This window comes from Bos mutus, chromosome 8 (assembly GCF_027580195.1).
Source record: "Bos mutus isolate GX-2022 chromosome 8, NWIPB_WYAK_1.1, whole genome shotgun sequence".
NCBI lineage: Eukaryota > Metazoa > Chordata > Mammalia > Artiodactyla > Bovidae > Bos > Bos mutus.
The window spans coordinates 61,290,497-61,309,711 of record NC_091624.1 but is presented as its reverse complement, the minus strand read 5'-3'; the positions used below and the strand labels follow the sequence as shown (position 1 = coordinate 61,309,711).

Below are 19,215 nucleotides of genomic sequence, written 5' to 3'. Positions count from 1 at the left end.
CACGTTCCCTCTTCTTCCGCTTCCCTTCCCTTTTAGGTCGCTACAGAGCAATGAGTAGAGTTCCCTGTGCTATTCAGTAGTTTCTCACTAGTTATCTGTTTTATATATAGTGCACGCTGTGTCGCGAAGTCTGACTCTTTGCGACACTATGGGCTGTAGCCTGCCAGGCTCCTCTGTTCATAGGGATTCTCCAGGCAAGAATACTGGAGTGGGTTACCATTTCCTCCCCCAGGGGATTTTCCCAACCCAAGGATTGAACCCCTATCTCTTACGTCTCCTGCATTGATTGGCAGGAGGTTCTCTATCTCTAGTGCCACCTGGGAAGCCACGGATGAGAATTGGGAAAGCTATTAGAATTACCCAGGGGATTAGGTTTGAGGTATGAGCAGAGATCACTTCAGGGTTAGTGCAGGGTTTTGGGCCTGAGCAACTGCAGGGTAAGATTGTCACTTTCTAAGACAGGGTAAGAGAGGCAGCATGAAGTCAGGAATTGGTTTGGGGCATATTACATTGAAGATGTCTACAGGTATCCAGGTATAGTGCTAAGCTGGCAAGTGGATATATGTTTATTTCCTTTTGCTATGAAAGAATTGTCTACTTACATCTCTTCCAATAAGATCTTTCCGGTTCTCAATGACACCCCAAGGAGGGATTCCAACTGTCCAGATTTTTCTCAAGGACTGCGAGGAATGGGCTTTCAGGGCATCCCCAACATGTTTGGACACACCTATGAACAACCAGGTTAGAAGTCAAACTTTAACTCACAAATCACGCAAAACACTGCAACTGCCAGAAAGAGAATAATAGGCAAGTATATGCAAAAGCCAACTTTTTTACTCTCCACTTTCAAAGTGAAAGTGGACAGTGAAAATGTTGGCTTAAAGCTCAACATTCAGAAAACGAAGATCACGGCATCTGGTCCCATCACTTCATGGGAAATAGATAGGGAAACAGTGGAAACAGCAGCTGACTTTATTTTGGGGGGCTCCAAAATCACTGCAGATGGTAACTGCAGCCATGAAATTAAAAGACGCTTACTCCTTGGAAGGAAAGTTATGACCAAACTAGATAGCATATTCAAAAGCAGAGACATTAGTTTGCCAACAAAGGTCCGTCTAGTCAAGGCTATGGTTTTTCCAGTGGTCACGTATGGATGTCAGAGTTGGACTGTGAAGAAAGCTAAGTGCCGAAGAATTGATGCTTTTGAAGTGTGGTGTTGGAGAAGACTCTTGAGAGTCCCTTGGACTGCAGGGAGATCCAACCAGTACATTCTGAAGGAGATCAGCCCTGAGATTTCTTTGGAAGGAATGATGCTAAAGCTGAAACTCCAGTACTTTGGCCACCTCATGAGAAGAGTTGACTCACTGGAAAAGACTCTGATGCTGGGAGGGATTGGAGGCAGGAGGAGAAGGGGACGACAGAGGATGAGATGGCTGGATGGCATCACTGACTCGATGGACGTGAGTCTGAGTGAACTCCAGGAGTTGGTGATGGACAGGGAGGCCTGGTGTGCTGCGATTCATGGGTCACAAAGAGTCAGACATGACTGAGCGACTGAACTGAACTGAGAAAGTGCCAGTTGGACTATAAAGAAAGCTGAGCGCCAAAGAATTGATGCTTTTGAACTGTGGTGTTGGAGAAGACTCTTGAGTCCCTTGGACTGCAAGGAGATCCAACCAGTCCATCCTAAAGGAGATCAGTCCTGGGTGTTCATTGGAAGGACTGATGTTGAAGCTGAAAGTCCAATACTTTGGCCACCTGATGTGAAGAGCTGACTCATTGGAAAAGACCCTGATGCTGGGAAAGATTGTAGTCAGGAGGAGAAGGGGATGACAGAGGATGAGATGGTTGGATGGCATCACTGACTCGATGGACATGGGTTTGGGTAGACTCAGGGAGTTGGCGATGGACAGGGAGGCCTGGCGTGCTGCAGTCCATGAGGTCACAAAGAGTCGGACACGACTGAGCGACTGAACTGAACTGATACGCAATTATTTCCCTGTTATCAGGGAAAGTTGCTGGCACAGAGGAATTACAAACATAATAGTTTCACTGTCCTCAAAATCCTCTGTACTCTGTCTATTCATCCCTCATTCTCCCCAGTCCTTGATAACCACTGATCTTTTTATCGTGTCTATAGTTTTGCCTCTTCCAGAATGTCATATAGTTGGAATTATGCACTATGTAGCCTTTTGAGATTGGCTTAACCTGCCTTTTAATTGCAAACACTACATTACACCACTTACTCTTTTAAAGTAGAATCTGACTCTGTATGTGTCATTAGCACAGGAAGAAAAAAGCAAAAACCCTGCATATTGCATGCATCTGAAGCACAGCACTTAAATCATTTTCTTCTCTCTGGCATCCCCGCCTCCCAGTCATCTTCTAAAACTGGGGTTCTGAACCACAGAACATACATCAGTACCAACAGAGATTCAGATCCATAGGTTTGGCGTGGATTACCAGCATGTGGTGGTGACAGTTTTTCAGCGGCCCACATGTGATCTTAACACATATTACCTGCTAAGACTCCATAAAACCTGATCGGACAATATCATTCCCTATTTATCCTTCTGTTCAAAAATCTTTTAAGGGCTCCCTGCTACACAGAGAATAAAACCTCAACCCAAATAGCATGGTACCCAATCTGGCTCCAGTCTCTCTTGGCTGTCCCTGTCCTCTGCCACAAGGCACATCCAGCTAGAAGGTGTATCACCACTCTCTGCACATGCCTTAAGCTCTAGCTGTGTTCCCAGCCCTGAACTGCCACCTTGGCCTAGAATGCTTCTTTCTACCCTTTTCTCAAGGGAAGAGTATATATCCTCCACCAAGCCTTTTTCTCAGGTTCCCCAGTTGGAAATGGAATTTGTCTTCCTCTTCCTTTTACTCCCAAACACTTTCTTTGTATCTCAACTATGGCCCATTCAGCATCAAGTTTTGGTTAGTTATTTATTGTCTGTTATCACAGTCACCCGCTTCATCACTAACCCAGGGGCCATATCTTACTCATCTTTCATCCACAGCATCTATCCAAATACATAGTAGGTTCTTAAAGGCTTCTGGCATTCAATTTAAATAAGTGTCAAAAATTCATGCCAAATAACGTTCTACTACAGTTGAGAAGCATTCAAGCATAGGCTAAAGCTGATAAACAAAGCTTCTCAAATTTAAATGTTCATAAGAATCCTCTGGGGCTCAGTTGGTAAAGAATCTACTTGCAATGCAGGAAACCCCGGTTCAGTTCCTGGGCTGGGAAGATCCGCTGGAGAATGAATAGGCTACCCAGTCCAGTATTCCTGGGCTTGTCTGGTGGCTCAGCTGGTAAAGAATGCGCCTGCGATGTGGGAGGCCTGGGTTCGATCCCTGGACTGGGAAGATCCCCTGGAGAAGGGAAAGGCTACCCACTCCAGTATTCTGGTCTGGAGAATTCCATGGATTGTATAGTCCATGGGGTTACAAAGAGTCAGACATGACTGAGCAACTTTCACTTTCAAGAATCATCTGGGGATGTTATCAAAACGCAGTTTTTTATCCCACTCATCTGGGGAGCCTGATATCTGGGTTACCATCAAACTCCTTGGTGATGCTGATGTTACTGGTCCAGGGACCACTTATTGTGTAGTCAGGCCCTAAGGAGCTGTGCTTGAATCAAGTCAGACCCTGGTTATTGTTTAAGGAAGCTCCAAATATATCTCATTTCTTTTGTTCATATGAACTATTTCTATAGTTTTCACACTATTATATTTGCATTCCTTAATTGACCCTAACCTAAAATATTAATTTTAAAAAGGCAGTAAGTAAAGCACGTGACACAGTTAGCTATTCAAAGAAAAAAACTATGACCAAGTTCACCTTTTCCTGAACTCTATAAACTTCCCCACCCACCCTTTTATTTTTTTTTTTTTACTGGAAATAAAATAAGTACTACACACTGGACTTAGAACTCTGCAACCTTCACTTTCTTTTAAGAATGTGAAACAATAGTACCAGAGGTTACCTACCCACTGGTGACAGGCTCTAAATCCCTTGGTTTTATGTTTTCTTTGTTTTTTCAATCACTTGCTTTCTTCATTCCTTTTTAGTCAAAAGAAATTATTTCTTATCTTAGTACCTGTTGTTCACTGTTAGACAAATGTATAGGCCCTGGCTTCTACCTCATAATCAAGGAGACTCATCCTGACCTAGCCTGTATGTCAAACACACACGTGGCACAGGTGCTACAGGCAGAAATTACGGAACAACAGTGAGTTGAGATAGAGAACGCTTCCTGGGTATGTCAGCACCTAATGTAGATCCTAAAGGACGGGCAGAATTTAATAGGAAACACTGGCTAGAACATCCCAAGTAGAAATAGAGAGAAGTAAAGGGAAGAGGGAAAGCTACAGGAGTGATATTGTGACTTGTAATAATAACTATTTAGTCTGTCAGAGACACAGAGCTCCTCAAATCCCTGGAATTTCCTAAGTGGTGAGAGTGAGAGATGGTATTGTTATGTTAATGAGACAACTTTTGGACCTACTGCTGTGGGTTGGTTTCCAGAATAACCAACCATCTTTGTGATTAGAGGGTTGGAACTTCCAGTCGCATCCCCAACCTCTGGGGAAGGGAAAGGAACTGGATATTGAGTTCAATTATCAATAACCAATAATATAATCAATTATGCCCATATAATGAAGCCTATGGGTTTCCCAGGTGGCTTAGTGGTAAAGAATCTGCCTGCCAATGCAGAAGATGTGGGTTCCACCCCTGGCTTGGGACGATCCCCTGGAGAAGGAAATGGCAACCCACTCCAGTGTTCTTGCCTGGGAAATCCCGTGGACAGAGGAGCCTACAGTTTGTAAGCTACAGACTGTAGCCTACAGCAGGCTACAGTCCATGGTTTGCAGAAGAGCTGGACATGACTCAGTTGACTAAACAACAACAAGAACAACAATGAAGCCTCTACAAAAACCAAACAAACAAAACAAAACAAAAAACAGGATTTGGAGAGCTTCCAAGTCAACATGTGGACATGGGAGGAAGGCACAGAAGCCCCATGCCCTTTCCCACAGGTGCCTTGTCCTATGAATCACTTCTCTCTAGCTGTTCTTGAGTTACATCCTTCTATAATAAACTGGTAATCTAATGAGTAAATTGGTTTCCTGCATCCTGTGAACTACTCTAGTAAATTCATCAAACCCAAGGATCGGGTAGTGGGACGTGAAAGAAAGTGTGAAAGTGTTAGTCACTCAGTTGTGTCCAAGTCTTTGTGACTCCATGGACCATAGCCCACTAGGCTCCCTCTGTCTATGGAATTCTCCAGGCAAGAATACTGGAGTGGGTTGCCATTTTCTTCTCCAGGGGAAATCAGGGATAGAACCTGGGTCTCCGACATTGCATGCAGGCTCTTTACCATCTGAGCCACCTTATTTGCAGCCAGAGAGTCAGAAGCACAGGTAACAACCTGGACTGGAGGCTGACGTCTGAAGAGAGGACAGTCTTGTGGGACGGAGCCCTAAACCTGTGAGATCTGATGCTGTTTCCAGGTAAATATTGTCAGAACTGAGTTGGATTGTAGGACATTTCAGCTGGTCACATGGGAACTGGTGTTAGAACTGTGATAGGTTAGTAACAGATGGTAACAGGAGTTTGTGAAGTTACTAATTCTCAACCCCGGCTGCACACTAGACATCCTTCAGAAGTTCCACCCTGAAAAACTCTAATTAATTTGGAGTAGAGCCTGTGTATTGTATTTTTGTAATGCCCCCAGATGATTCTGTTATACACATACAGTTCATAAAAACTGATGCAAGAGAGTCGGGTTAGAGGTTCAGGGGCTACTAAATGAAGTTTTTGAATGCCAGATTTCAAGAAATATAAGACTCAGATAGAGATAGTACGTGAAAAGGTGGTTTTGTAGTTAATTATCTCCTCATGCCCCATGCACTCAATACAATTGTTGCACACGTCCCTGCTTTCCAATTGCTGAGAACTTGACCACGGCGAGTTTATCTCATGTCTATGCCCACACACTACACACACTACACTGTTGCCTGGAGTCCGTGTCCTTTGTAACCTTACAATAGTCCAAAGCTCATGAAAAACTATTTTCTTTGGTAAAAGCCTACAAAGTTATATTAAAATAGGAGATTTTAACAATGGTAAAAACACAGTCCAGGAAAGGTCTATGATTCTTCTGGGTTTCTTTTTCAGTTACTACAGTTTCAGTCTTCCTCCCTCATGCTGCCTATATCTCCTAGGAGCACTGCAGAGCAAACTTAAGTGCTATACTGGCTGATTCAGTTTTAAAAGGAATTACAGAAAAAGAAAAAAAAAGAGTGGAACAGGGAATGTGCCTTACCTGTATTAATGCCTTCAGTTATTATCCATGCTCCTGTTGTCTCTGCAGCTTTGACCAAACCTTGGCTGAAGATCTCTTTAAGTTTTGAGGGCATCTTGAAGTTCTGGATACCACCATGGACGGAGATCACCAGCTTTGGCAGTTCCATCTTCCACTCTTTCAACATTAAATGTAACAGGTGATCCAACTTTGTGTCATAAGAAGTTCTAATATACTGGAAGATATACATAAACACATACACATAAAATAGTGGAAAAGACATGCCAATTCATAATAAGCACACAGCAGGGCAACTGAAATGCCAAAACTTAAAAGAACAGTGCCTGGAATCTCTTTAAAAGCTCATCTTCCTATGATGGAAATATTTACTTTGAAAGGATCCCACACCCCCTTTAAGTTCCTTCTGGGAATTACAAGTCACAGCAGGAAGGTTTCCTCTGATTTTCAGCGTTGGTCCATCAATGTTCTCTAGAAGGTCTGAGGTGAGGCAGAAAAATGTCAAACTGGCAAAAACCATTACTCCAGCAAACCCATTTAAAAAAATTGTTTAGAAATCAGTGAAATGAGGCTTTTCATAAATGTTTTGGCTTTTCTTAATTTACTTGGTCATTTCACATATGTGCATATTTTTTCATCCACTATTGACAATTATTGTACATCCCTTGAGATGCATATACTTACATGTTTGCATAATTTAAATTAAGATCCAGGAACATGTATATTTATTTCAAATTTTACTTTCTAATGATATTATTTATATATACATATATATATATATAAAATCTCTCTAAAAACTTTTTTCCCTAAAATATACACTTTTCACAAAAGGGTCAATGTAACCAAAAAAAAAGAGGAAATCAGACAGTCCAGAATCATTTGTCATTTTGCCCAAAATTAAAAAGCATATGACTGGCTTTCTTTTCCCAGCCAATGCAGCCACTTACAGATTGTTAAAATTATATTGAGATGAGTGTGAGCCAACCAACAGCAAGAATAAGTCAGATTTATAGGATAAGAGCTATAAGAAACCATGAATCTATAACCACAGGTAGAGATCACCATAGATATGCAAATAGGAATTATCACATGATCCTCCAGAATGTGATACTGATTTAAAACAATTGTCTTCACCTTTGAAATTCTTAAAAAATAATCCCTTTATTTCATAATTAAAATATTAGGAATTCTGAACATGAGGATGGTGCAGCCATCACAGAATGTATTGAATAGTAGAAAGAATCTAAGGGTAACTAGGATTCAATTTACAAGCGAGGAAACTGAGTTACCATGGCTTTATCATGTATACAAATAGCAGGGAAAATACAAGTGGACCTTTGTGCAATGGTTTATGTTGCTCCAAGTAATAAATAAAGGCAGAGAAGCAGCTCTGGGTTAGTTCTCCTTCTATCGCAACTCTTCTTCCAGGTAGCACTCTCTTTCAACCATTAAGTACTTTTAGTCCTAGAAGATACTTCTTGAGATTTCAGGATAAACACCCTTCATTAACTAAATTATCAGCAGCAGAGTCTTTTCTTCCAAAAGCCAACCAAAGGCGATGCTAAGGGTTAACTACTCTTACCTTCCCCTCCTCCTCCTTTATAACTACTACTACTACTAAGTCTCTTCAGTCATGTCCGACTCTGTGAGACCCCATAGACGGGAGCCCACCAGGCTCCCCCGTCCCTGGGATTCTCCAGGCAAGAACACTGGAGTGGGTTGCCGTTTCCTTCTCCAATGCAGGAAAGTGAAAAGTGAAAATGAAGTCGCTCAGTCGTGTCCGACTTTTCGAGTTCCCACGGACTGCAGCCTACCAGGCTCCTCCGTCCATGGGATTTTCCAGGCAAGAGTACTGGAGTGGGGTGCCATTGCCTTCTCCACCTTTATAACTAACTCACCTCCAATCCTTTGTGGAAGGAGGTGGGAGGGCTAACAACTGGGAAGGCAAATGCAGCCAGAGGGATGAGTAACCAGCTCTCACAAGCTCTCCTGCTATGCACTCTAAGACTGAAGTTCAATTCCAGGCTGAAGTATAAGGATAGCTGCTTCTCTTCTGAGAGGTCAAATAAAATGTATTCAGGCACAGAGTAGGTACCAGGAGCCTAATGCTAAGCATAAAACGTATTAGTGATCAGGAGATTTGTCTGACTATGCTTTTGGTTTTCCTCAGTTCAGTTCAGTCGCTCAGTCGTGTCCAACTCTTTGCGACCCCATGAATCGCAGCACGCCAGGCCTCCCTGTCCATCACCAACTCCCGGAGTTCACTCAAACTCACGTCCATCAAGTCAGTGATCCCATCCAGCATCTCATCCTCTGTCGTCCTCTTCTCCTCCTGCCCCCAATCCCTCCCAGCATCAGAGTCTTTTCCAATGAGTCAACTCTTTGCATGTGGTGGCCAAAGTACTAGAGTTTCAGCTTCAGCATCATTCCTTCCAAAGATATCCCAGGGCTGATCTCCTTCAGAATGGACTGGTTGGATTTCCTTGCAGTCCAAGGGACTCTCAAGAGTCTTCTCCAACACATACCCGAATCCCCCTTGGCCTTCGTACAAATTATTCCTCTTGCCTACAGTGGTGTTACCCTTCTGCCTCACTCACCTTTCCCTTCTCAGTATAGCCGTCCCTACTCTCAGATGGCTTCCCTGACATACACACCCAATCCAAGAAAAACAGGAGTTTGCTTTTCATTCTCTCAAAGGACCCTGTACTCCCCTTTCATAACATCTACACTGTCTGTAGTAATCGTATGTTCATTTCCTGTTTCCCTCACTAGACTGTAAGCAATGTTAGTACACAGAACATATGGTCTTTGGGGCATAGCAGACTATGAAATGAAATGAAGTGAAGTGGCTGAGTCATGTCCGACTTTTCCTGACCCCATGGACTAAATCCTATCAGGCTCCTCGGTCCATGGGATTTTCCAGGCAAGAGTACTGGAGTGGGTTGCCATTTCCTTCTCCAGGGATCTTCCCCACCAAGGGATTGAACCATAAAGATCTGCTGAATGGACTGAAAAAAATGAGTAAATGATGATGATTATGAACCAACATAAAACAAAAGGAAGAAGACAAAAACTTAAGGGAAAAAATCACATAAAGAGTTTTGTGAAAGTCAGCTTCCAAAGACAGTTTTCTTGGCAACTGAAGGAAAAGTCAATGCACAAAGTTAGGTGCAAGAGGATTAGTAATCAGACATGTAGACTACTATACAATTATATTATGAAACCTTATTATTATGGCACTATTAAAACTGTTGCTGATTTGCATTGTTATATGAGAGAAACCAACACAACATGGTGAGGAAATGATCCTCCAATATAAAAAAAAAAAAAAAAAGAAACTTGAGACTTGTTAAAACATTAAAAAAAAAAAAAAAAAAGAATTATTCTTTCAAATCCATTTAACTGATGGTGACACTCCAGGGCACAGCTGATTCTGAGCTTTCCTGAGGTGAGTGCCCCTTGCATTTTCCCCAGGGAAAGCTGCCTCTAAAAAAGCAGGGAGTAGTTAACAAGCTCAACAGAGACAGCTGACTTGTCAATAACTATGCAAATCACATGCAAAATACCATGTTAGAGACAGGAAGAAAACTGGCCTGGAAAGCCTAGCACTATCATTCAGGGGGTACAGAAAGAAATCACCCCCATTTTCTTTCCAAGAAGAATTTCTCATGGGGACATATCAGGCATCAAGAGCCACAGGCTAAGTTACTGAGAATTGCTATGGCCACACTTCTGCTGAAATCTGTTCTTTGGTAGTAATTTTTGTGCATTCCCGAAGGAAGGGCAGCCCTTTGGCAACTGCCTCAAGAGTAATAAGCCATTCTCTTCTGCAGGGGGCATAAAAGCTGGCTTGAAAGAGGTCAATCAAATAAAGAGCTGGCCACACCACATCTGGGAACTGCTCCTCAAATATAAAGCAAACAGCCCAGTCATTTTTGTCAACAGGTCAACAACATGGATCGCTTTTGCAATAAAATCTGGTCATCTGATCATCTACACTTGGAAATTCTATTTGGACATACATTTGGAGGTTATATCCTCTGTTTAGAAACCAGCAAAATAATGTGAGTTATTAGCAAACCTTGGAGTGGTGGATGTGCTCTCCATGTTGGAAGTTAATCGTGCCAAAGGTGTCTGTAGGGCTTTTCGTTGTGTGCTTTTCAACAGACCACTGTTCATCTTCACTACCGCTGGCAGCTGAGACAGTCCGAGTATAATCTATCCCATGATGGTCTCTAATCAATAGTCCACAGTAACACCTTAAATTTGACATAAAAACCAATTTAAAATAGAAAACACACAATTTTAGAATAGGAAATAGAGGCAGTGGGAACTTCCCTGGTGATGCACTAGTTAAGACTCCATGCTTCCATTGTAGGGGGCATGGGTTTAATCCCTGGTTGGGTAACTAAGTTTCTACATGTCATGGTCAAAAAATTTAAAAAGAAAACAGATTCAGTGTTTCTACATGTTTCTAGGGTAATGTACAGATGACATATATCAACAGTTTTAAAACTTCTCAATGAGGTTTATATTAGATTTCAAACACTGGGTTGTTTTCTAAGTTTAAAAACATTCTCAGAGGTTCTCTCCCTTAGCTGCACATTAGAATCATTTTGGGGATGCTTTAAGAAAACACTAAAAATCTCTTATGCACCCATGTTCATAGCAGCATTATTCACAATAAGCAGGAGCTAGAAGAAACATCAACAGATGACTATAGGAACAAAATTTAAAAATTCTGAACATCAGCTGACGAATGGATGGACAAAAGGAAAAAGTTCTAAAAATCCATTACACAACAGTGCGAATATACTTAACACTGCTGAACTGTACACTTAAAAATGACTGAAATAGTAAAGAAAACAAAAAACCCATCAAATTGTATATTTTAAACACGTGCAGTTTATTTTATGTCAACTATACTTCAAAAAAGCTGTTTTACCAAAAAAACTCAAGACTTGAGAAAATTAAGAAAATATCCTCATGTAATATGTAAAATGCACATCAAAAGGAGTATTAACCAATCCAAAAAAAGAGATGTGACCTCAGAGATATATATAAACATAGAATTTTTTATCTAAGGCTTACCTGATTAAATTCTGACAGACCTGACATCCTGCAGTGCATCTAAATAAAACAGATAAAACCACTGTTAGTTTATTAATGTTTTAAAACAAATTTAATTCATATTTAAATATCTGTTAGTTTTCTACAGTCTAGAAATCAGGATTACTGAGTATTCATATATATACTACCTCCCAAATATTCCCCTGTGTCATTTTCCATATATAATTACACCTTAGCAACTATGATCTAATTAACAAAACACAGTTAGGAACCAAAATACCTGGATTTAAATCTCAATGATTTAACAATTCTTCTAAGCCCCAGTTCTCATATCTGAAAATAATATCTGACCCATACAATTATTAGAAAGATTAAGGGTGATAATATATGTAAGGTGTCTTATAATATCTGGTACACTGCAGTTTGTATAATAATGTTGGCTACTAATATTATACTATGAAGATAACAAAATTCTTAAGAATTAAGTAAGAAAATACACATATACAATTTTAAAACCCTAAACACTGTCAAATTAAGGAACATTTGGTGTGAATATAATTGTTATCTTTATTAATCTCTTTTTTATGATTCAAAAAAGCCTCCTGGATTTGGGAGTTAGCCTTATGGTCATCAATGATTACATTTTTAAGCCTGAAGATTTTTTGTTTGTTTTGTAAAAATAAGATTTTTAAATCTTAGCACCATGGCAGATCCTCTGTTGTAACAAGCAGGCTCTCTAATTGTGCTTCTCAGGCTCTAGAGTGCATGAATTCAACCGTTATGGCGCAAGGGCTTAGCTGCCCTGCAGCATGTGGGATCTTAATTCCCTGCCCAGGGATCAAACCCACCCTGTTCCCCACATTACAAGGTAGATTCTTAACCACTGGACTACCAGGGAAGTCCTGAAGAAGTTTTAACTAGAAAAGAAATCTAGTTAAAATAATGAAATAAAAGATAGTGTTCATAAAATCAGTCATTCTAAATTATTCAGAAATGAATGTTCCAGCCTTTTAGAATTTTTGTTCCCTCAACAAGTTCAAAATGAGGGGGAAAAAAAAAGCACTGTAGTCAAGTCCATCAGATTTTTTTCTTATTAGAAGGGACAAAAAGAATCAGGAAAAGATCAACTTTTATCTAAGTTTAAAATAATGAACCATCACTCTTTTGCTGTGCACTGTAAGGAAGAAAATTGCATGAAGGCTACAGCTTTGAGAATTTTACTAGGGTCTAAGAAAAAGGCTGGCATAGGAGAAATAGCCATAACCATCCATTAACCTTTTTTTTACAATCACAGAAAAAGAGAGACTGCTTTCTTCCAATAAAAAGTAGTACATCTTAGACCATTCATGGAATTATGATCATTGATGTTCTTCTTGAGTCTGTGGGCTAATGACCTACTGCTGCTGCTGCTGCTAAGTCGCTTTAGTTGTGTCTGACTCTGTGCAACCCCATAGACAGCAGCCCACTAGGCTCCTCTGTCCCTGGGATTCTCCAGGCAAGAATACTGGAGTGGGTTGCCATTTCCTTCTCCAATGCATGAAAGTGAAAAGTGAAAGTGAAGTCGCTCAGTCGTGTCCGACTCTTAACGACCCCATGGACTGGAGCCTACCAGGCTCCTCTGTCCATGGGATTTTCCAGGCAAGAGTACTGGAGTGGGGTGCCATTGCCTTCTCCGAATGACCTACAGTTTACCACATTTCATGAAGTTCAAAGTGACTGTGAAGACGATTTTCCATTTACAGAGCAATGCGAGTCACCTGAACTCAATCTGCCTTCCACTACATCCATCATCATACTACAAAATGTCATAAAAGATGAAGGGAAAAAAGGTTACCCTGATTTTTTAGTCTGTAAACATTTCATAAGCAGGTAAAATGAGGATTTCCAATCACAGGGCTTATAAACCACAGGTAATTCAAAGAGGGTGGGACTAGTAAATATTTAACAAATGCAAAGAACACTATTTTAGTCATCATCCCCAAAGAACTAGAATTTCAGTGACCTCATGGTGCTATCTTTCATGAACATACAGCTGTGATTTCTAAACTTCACATGAATATAAGGTTAATTGCCCAACAGAATCTAAAAATAGAATGGTCCCCCTAATTAAAACACTGCTCTCCTATTTTCCTTTAATTCTTTTCCCTAAGGGCAATGCTACCCAACCTTAATTTCATGGATCCATTACCCTGGGGAATTTTCCACAGCCCTGTCTTCCTTTATCTTTCCCTGGCTACTGTTTTGAACTTTGTTCTACAAGTAGAGTTTTCAAATGATTGTCAAGAACTCGGAGTGGTCAAACTCAGGTCATTTCATTCTGCTGCCCATTATCTGCTCAAGGAAAAAGCCTGCAGGAGGAAACAATTAACTGTTTCTATATCTGAGCATGGAGTCCTGAAATATCCCAGCTACTATATTCCATAGACACCTGGGGATAAGGAATTCACACTATGTTGAAATATCCAATACTCAAAAGTTATAAATTATCCAAACCCACATGGAATAGATGTAGTACTAGATACTTCCCTGGTATCTATCATTCCACTAGACAAACAAGTGTATTAAAGATAAAGCAAGAGTAAAATTTACCACAATACCAACAGTGGCTCTGCCAAGGTAAAGTCATAGCTCTAAATTTCAATAAGCAGTCTTCCAAGTACTGTAGGTTTAAAAAGAAAAATGTAATTAAAAATTATACCTGTGAGGGTCTTTAGAGCTGGGTATGATTTTGTTACATTCTCTCTTGTTGAACACTCCTTCAATCCAAGATTTCTGGGACTGAATAGAAGAATGTCATTATTTTTGTAGCCTAATGAAATAAGAACTCAGTATAACCACAGTAGGCCAGGTAGGCAATATATGTTTAATTATAATAGACACAAATTAAAATGCCAAGACCAACCCCAAACAGACTAAGTGTTCATTGGCTTCTATTACAGACATATAGACAGAAATAATTTGAATGCAAAAATTTTCCCAAAGTTAATTGGTCCATAATCTCATTTAAATGTAAGATCCCTAAATGCATACAACTCTACCAAGGAAATAAAGATATAGCTGAAGCATTCTCTTAATTCTTCCAAAAGTCACTTTTAAATCTTGCACTGTAACCCTATAGAGTGAATATGAAGCTCTTAAACTTCAAAAATCTCACTTATAAAGTCCTACTCTGGCTAAGATTTGACAGGAAGCTGGAAAGAATGTCAGAGGAGGGCTGTAATCTCAGCAAGATTCTATGAAAGGAGTTCAATCTAAAACTAATCTGAAGGATATGTAATGGGGAATACTGCACATGCGCCCTCAGAAGGGACCTTAACTGAAAAACTGATTTCCCGATTCACAAGATAAATGCCCGATTCACAGGAAATGAGACTTAATTCCTGACCAATAACCATCCACCAACAGTCTCTCCCATCCTCAAGACAATGAATTGACTGCTTGGACTCTGACTGGATGCCCCCTTCTTTGCACTCCCTGTCCCAAACCCTCAACAGATTCACCTGTAGCTTGTGACAGCATGCATTTCCCAAATTGCAATTCCTCTGCTATTCCCAAATGAACTCAATTTCTGGTCATTCAAGCTCGCCCCAGTTTACTGCTTTCTTTAAGGGAGAATTTGCTGCACATTGTATAAGCATAGGATGTTATTGGGTAAATTTCAAAATATCTGAATTCATTCAACAAACATTTTAGAATAGGCCTCCATGTGGCATGCTGGGAATCCTATGGCAAATAAAACAAAGTTCTTACTCTGAAGAAACTCAGAATAAAAAGAAGGAAATGGATAACAAATTGATATAATTAAACCTCATGTGTAACAACTATTAAAAATAGCTCCAAAAAGAGAACTTAATTCAGGGGCCTATGTATATAAATTAAGCAAGCTAGGCTCAAATATTCCCTTCTTTTAAAAGGCTAGACAGCCAACACTAGTAGAACTATCTGGGCAAATTACTTTCTTCATACCTGTTTGCTCATCAATTAAAAATGGAAATAATAATAATAGTAATACCTTACTGTGCTATTGAAAGGAATTAAAAGCTTAGATTTCTCCTTGGGACCTATTAAGGCTCAATAAAGCTTAGTTATTATTATTGGTAAATCAGAGGTAAAAATTAGCTTTTTGGTTGGTAGCATGGGAACTTAACATTGGTGTATTTTTTTCATAGAAAAACACTTTGGTGAGCTCCAAGTCTCCCTCCTAGGACCTCTCATATTACAAAGAATGATTTTTATGGGTCCATTTTTTCCCACCAGACTCCAGTTCCTAACAGGCCCCTAACCAGTCATTGCTATTGCCCCAGGGCCCAACCCAGTGATTACAGAATGAGCAACAAAACGAACACACTTAAAATAGAACTTCAAGAATTCATGTATACAATTTTCTCTCCAAGGGTGTAAACAGGAAACCTGTGCCCTAACAAGAACATGGAAACCTTCCTCCTGCAACTCCCATATCTTATCTCAAAACTACAGGAAAAGAAAAGCAGGCTTAATTTGCAAGCGTTTCAAAACAATTCTCAAATTAGAACTTTATTTTTTTGTCCCTACCTCATAATGGTAGCCTTTTGCAATATACACTTCAGCACCTGTGGAACAGGTTCCCCCGTGTTCAGTTCAACAGAGTACCATTAGAAGCCATATGTCTGTTGGTTCTGATTCAATAGCCCACATCTATTCAGGGCAAATAATCGACATGTGTTTGCCACTTGGAGCAGCACATTGTTGTTGATATTAGAGAATGTGCCATTTCTGCAGCAATCATGGTAGTCTTTATAGACTGGGTATTTTTTATATACTGCGTTAGTGAGCTTGTGTTTTCATTGTGGGCGTTATTTAGGGAAGGGAAAGGCAGACAGAAAAGAAGGAAAATAGTGCCAGTCTTAGGCTGTGTTGGCACAAAGTTTGCCTCACCCTAATATATTTTACGTGCCCAGGACTGGGGTAAGGGTGGTGAACAGCAAAGAAATGTCTAAGACTAATCCTCTAATGGTAGCTATAAATGAATTAATTCCTGATGTCACTGAAAGTATTTCTTCACTGGGGCTTTTTAGGGTTTCCAGATAACAGATTGTTTCTCAGGGGAATCTCTGAGAAGGAATAGTCTTAGAGGCATTTCTTGATTAAAAAAAAAAAAATTCTTCTAAATGTTCATGGATTTTTCTTTTTTAATATCCAGGGGACTGTGTGATTAGGTGCTGAAGGGCACACAGCTAACAAGTAATTTTTTTTTTAACTTTCTCATACTTAAAAAAAATTAAACATTTAAAACATACTTTTTCCAGGTTAAATTGACTACTTTCTTTTATATCTATGTTTCTATACACACAACACTTACTTGCACCTAATCAGTTGTTTTCTTCTCAACATTATTACAGTCTACTTCAAGATAGGCATTAGCTTATTTATCATGGAATCTACACCATGCAGGGAAGCACCAGAATGAATCAAATAGACAAAATATTTTCACACTCCAGATTGACATTTTTTATTTTCTCTACACAGCCCCTCCGTTGGAGCAAGGACACAACTCAAATTGAGTGGCAGGCAGATGGATGTGTTGGCTGGGGAAATACATCAATGCAAAGCCAGCCCATCTACTGGGAGACTCAGCTTAGGGTCTCCCACGGCGTTTTGTCCATAATCTGAGGGATACCTCATGGGACTCACTTGATCTGAGATTAAGAGTCATAGGTAAAGGGCATCCAAGTCTAAAATAACCCAAACTCGAGGATCTGGCTCACCACACTGCCACAAGTTAACCTCACTAGCTTTCTAGTAAATAATCTTTCCAGAAAACCGCATTTAGGAGTACTTCTTCACGAACACAAAATAACCTTACAGGTTTTCTTCTCTTTGGGTAGTCAAAGGTAAGCACTATTTTGATGGTAATGATTTATTTTTATTTTTCTTATTTTAATGGTAACATTTTTAATAGAATGTCAACTAAATAACTCACAATTCCCTAAAATGCCACTTCTCCCGATTGGGTGAGAAATTTTACTGACATTTTCATATACTGCCTTACTGAACAAAAGCATTTAGAACTTCATAATGACTATTTAGATTACATAAACTCATGAGTATATGAGTAAAACATTTATGAATTCTTCACAGACTCTAATGGGGAATTAGAAGAACTCAACAGTGACCTACTTAGTAGAGTATATCATAAAAGGTTCAAGCTAAAATGTCAAACATCCCTCCACATCCCAAATTGGTGAAAGCTCTCTTTACGTTAGTCCAAAAACACAATTTTAAATGGCAATGAGAAGACATCCTTTCCTCTGCTGTCACACATGCTCAGCCTTATTCTTAGGGAATTAAACTTGCAAACAAGATGTTTATTACTTCAGATCATGTGAAATCATTTTGATAAGTAGGGAAAAGGAAATGGGAGGCTTCCCTTATGAGTATTCTTTACAACTATCCCTGGATAGTGAAATACAGAGTTTAACTGAATGCTGGGCCTATTTGCTGTAGAACCACTCTAAGAAGGTTTTCAAGTTAGATACACTCAGTCTCCAATTTTCACTCAGCAAAATGTTCACAAATTTGTTATTCAGGTACACAGGGATGGTCTTTATTTATGCTACAAATATCTTCTTAAATTATCCAAAACTTTACTAGTACTATACCTAAGTGAACATAGTCTAGAAAAGTTTCTTGGAGTGAAGCTTTACTATCAGCAGAGCTATACTCAAATAATTGACTTTTAGAAAACCTACCATCCTCTGAGACAATAAAGCCTTTACTAGGAATTATAGGCTAAAGGCAATGGCATTTATGTTATCCATAGTAAGGTTTATATACAAAGAAGATTACTTGTTTCACCTTCTAAGTGTAACAGGGCAGAAAGAACACTGCTGCTTGCAATTCCATGCAGATACATATCATATATTTAACATATTTAAATACCACACATACCACATATTTAATTCAAAATCTTTGCTAAAAGAAAAGAGTAAGAGAGGGCTTATCATATTGAGTGAAGTAAGTCAGAGAAAGGCAAATATTATATTATATCACTTATATGGGGAATCTAAAAAAATGATACAAATGAATTTATTTACAAAACATAAATAGACTAACAGACACAGAAAACAAACTTATGGCTACTAAAGTGGGTAATGGGGGGTGAGGGGAGGTGGAGAGAGATAAATTAGGAGTTTGGAATTAATATATACACACTATTATATACAAAATAGGTAAATAACAAGGATCTACTGTATAGCACAGAAAACTGTATTCAATATCTTATAATAATCTATAATGAAAAAGAATCTGAAAAAGAACACACATATATATGCATGTATAACTGAATCATTTTGCTGTATACTTGAAATTAACACATTGTAAATTAACTATATTTCAATTTTTTAAGTGGAAAATAAAAGAATGAGAGAGGACTAGAAGAAGAAAGGTGAGAGAAAAGATATAAAATGTTTAGGTGTGGGCAATTCCAATGCCATTCCACATTCAGGAGTACAGCATGCCCACGAGAAGCAGCTCTCAAACTTTGGGGAGTTAGAACTCCATATTCATTAAATTTACCAAGGACCTCCATAGAACTTTCACTTGTGGAATACAGCTACCAATATTTACATATTAGAAATTAAAACTGGGACTTTTTAAAGTATTTCCCCATCAATTCATTTAAAAAATCAATAATTATAATCAACCTAACACATGTTAAAATAAATATTTCTCATGAAAAGTATTTTTTAAAAGGTTTATGAGAAAAGCATTGCATTTTTGTCTGGCTTACCATTGTATTTTTGTCTGGCTTTAAACAGCAGGATTCTTAT

The 19,215-nt window shown here is 39.3% G+C and overlaps 1 protein-coding gene across 3 annotated transcripts in view; it reads right to left on the bottom strand.

The window, feature by feature from the left end:
- The window catches only part of TRPM6 (transient receptor potential cation channel subfamily M member 6), a 165,591-nt gene that overhangs the window by 88,166 nt on the left and 58,210 nt on the right, over positions 1-19,215 (bottom strand). For all 3 annotated transcript variants that reach the window (XM_070375764.1, XM_070375762.1, XM_070375763.1), the window contains exons 2-6: positions 14,106-14,185; positions 11,429-11,467; positions 10,419-10,596; positions 6,341-6,554; positions 603-727 (exon numbers count right to left, since the gene is read on the bottom strand). In XM_070375764.1, the coding sequence (XP_070231865.1) occupies positions 603-727; positions 6,341-6,554; positions 10,419-10,596; positions 11,429-11,467; positions 14,106-14,185 (636 nt within the window). The remainder of the gene's footprint in view (positions 1-602; positions 728-6,340; positions 6,555-10,418; positions 10,597-11,428; positions 11,468-14,105; positions 14,186-19,215) is intronic.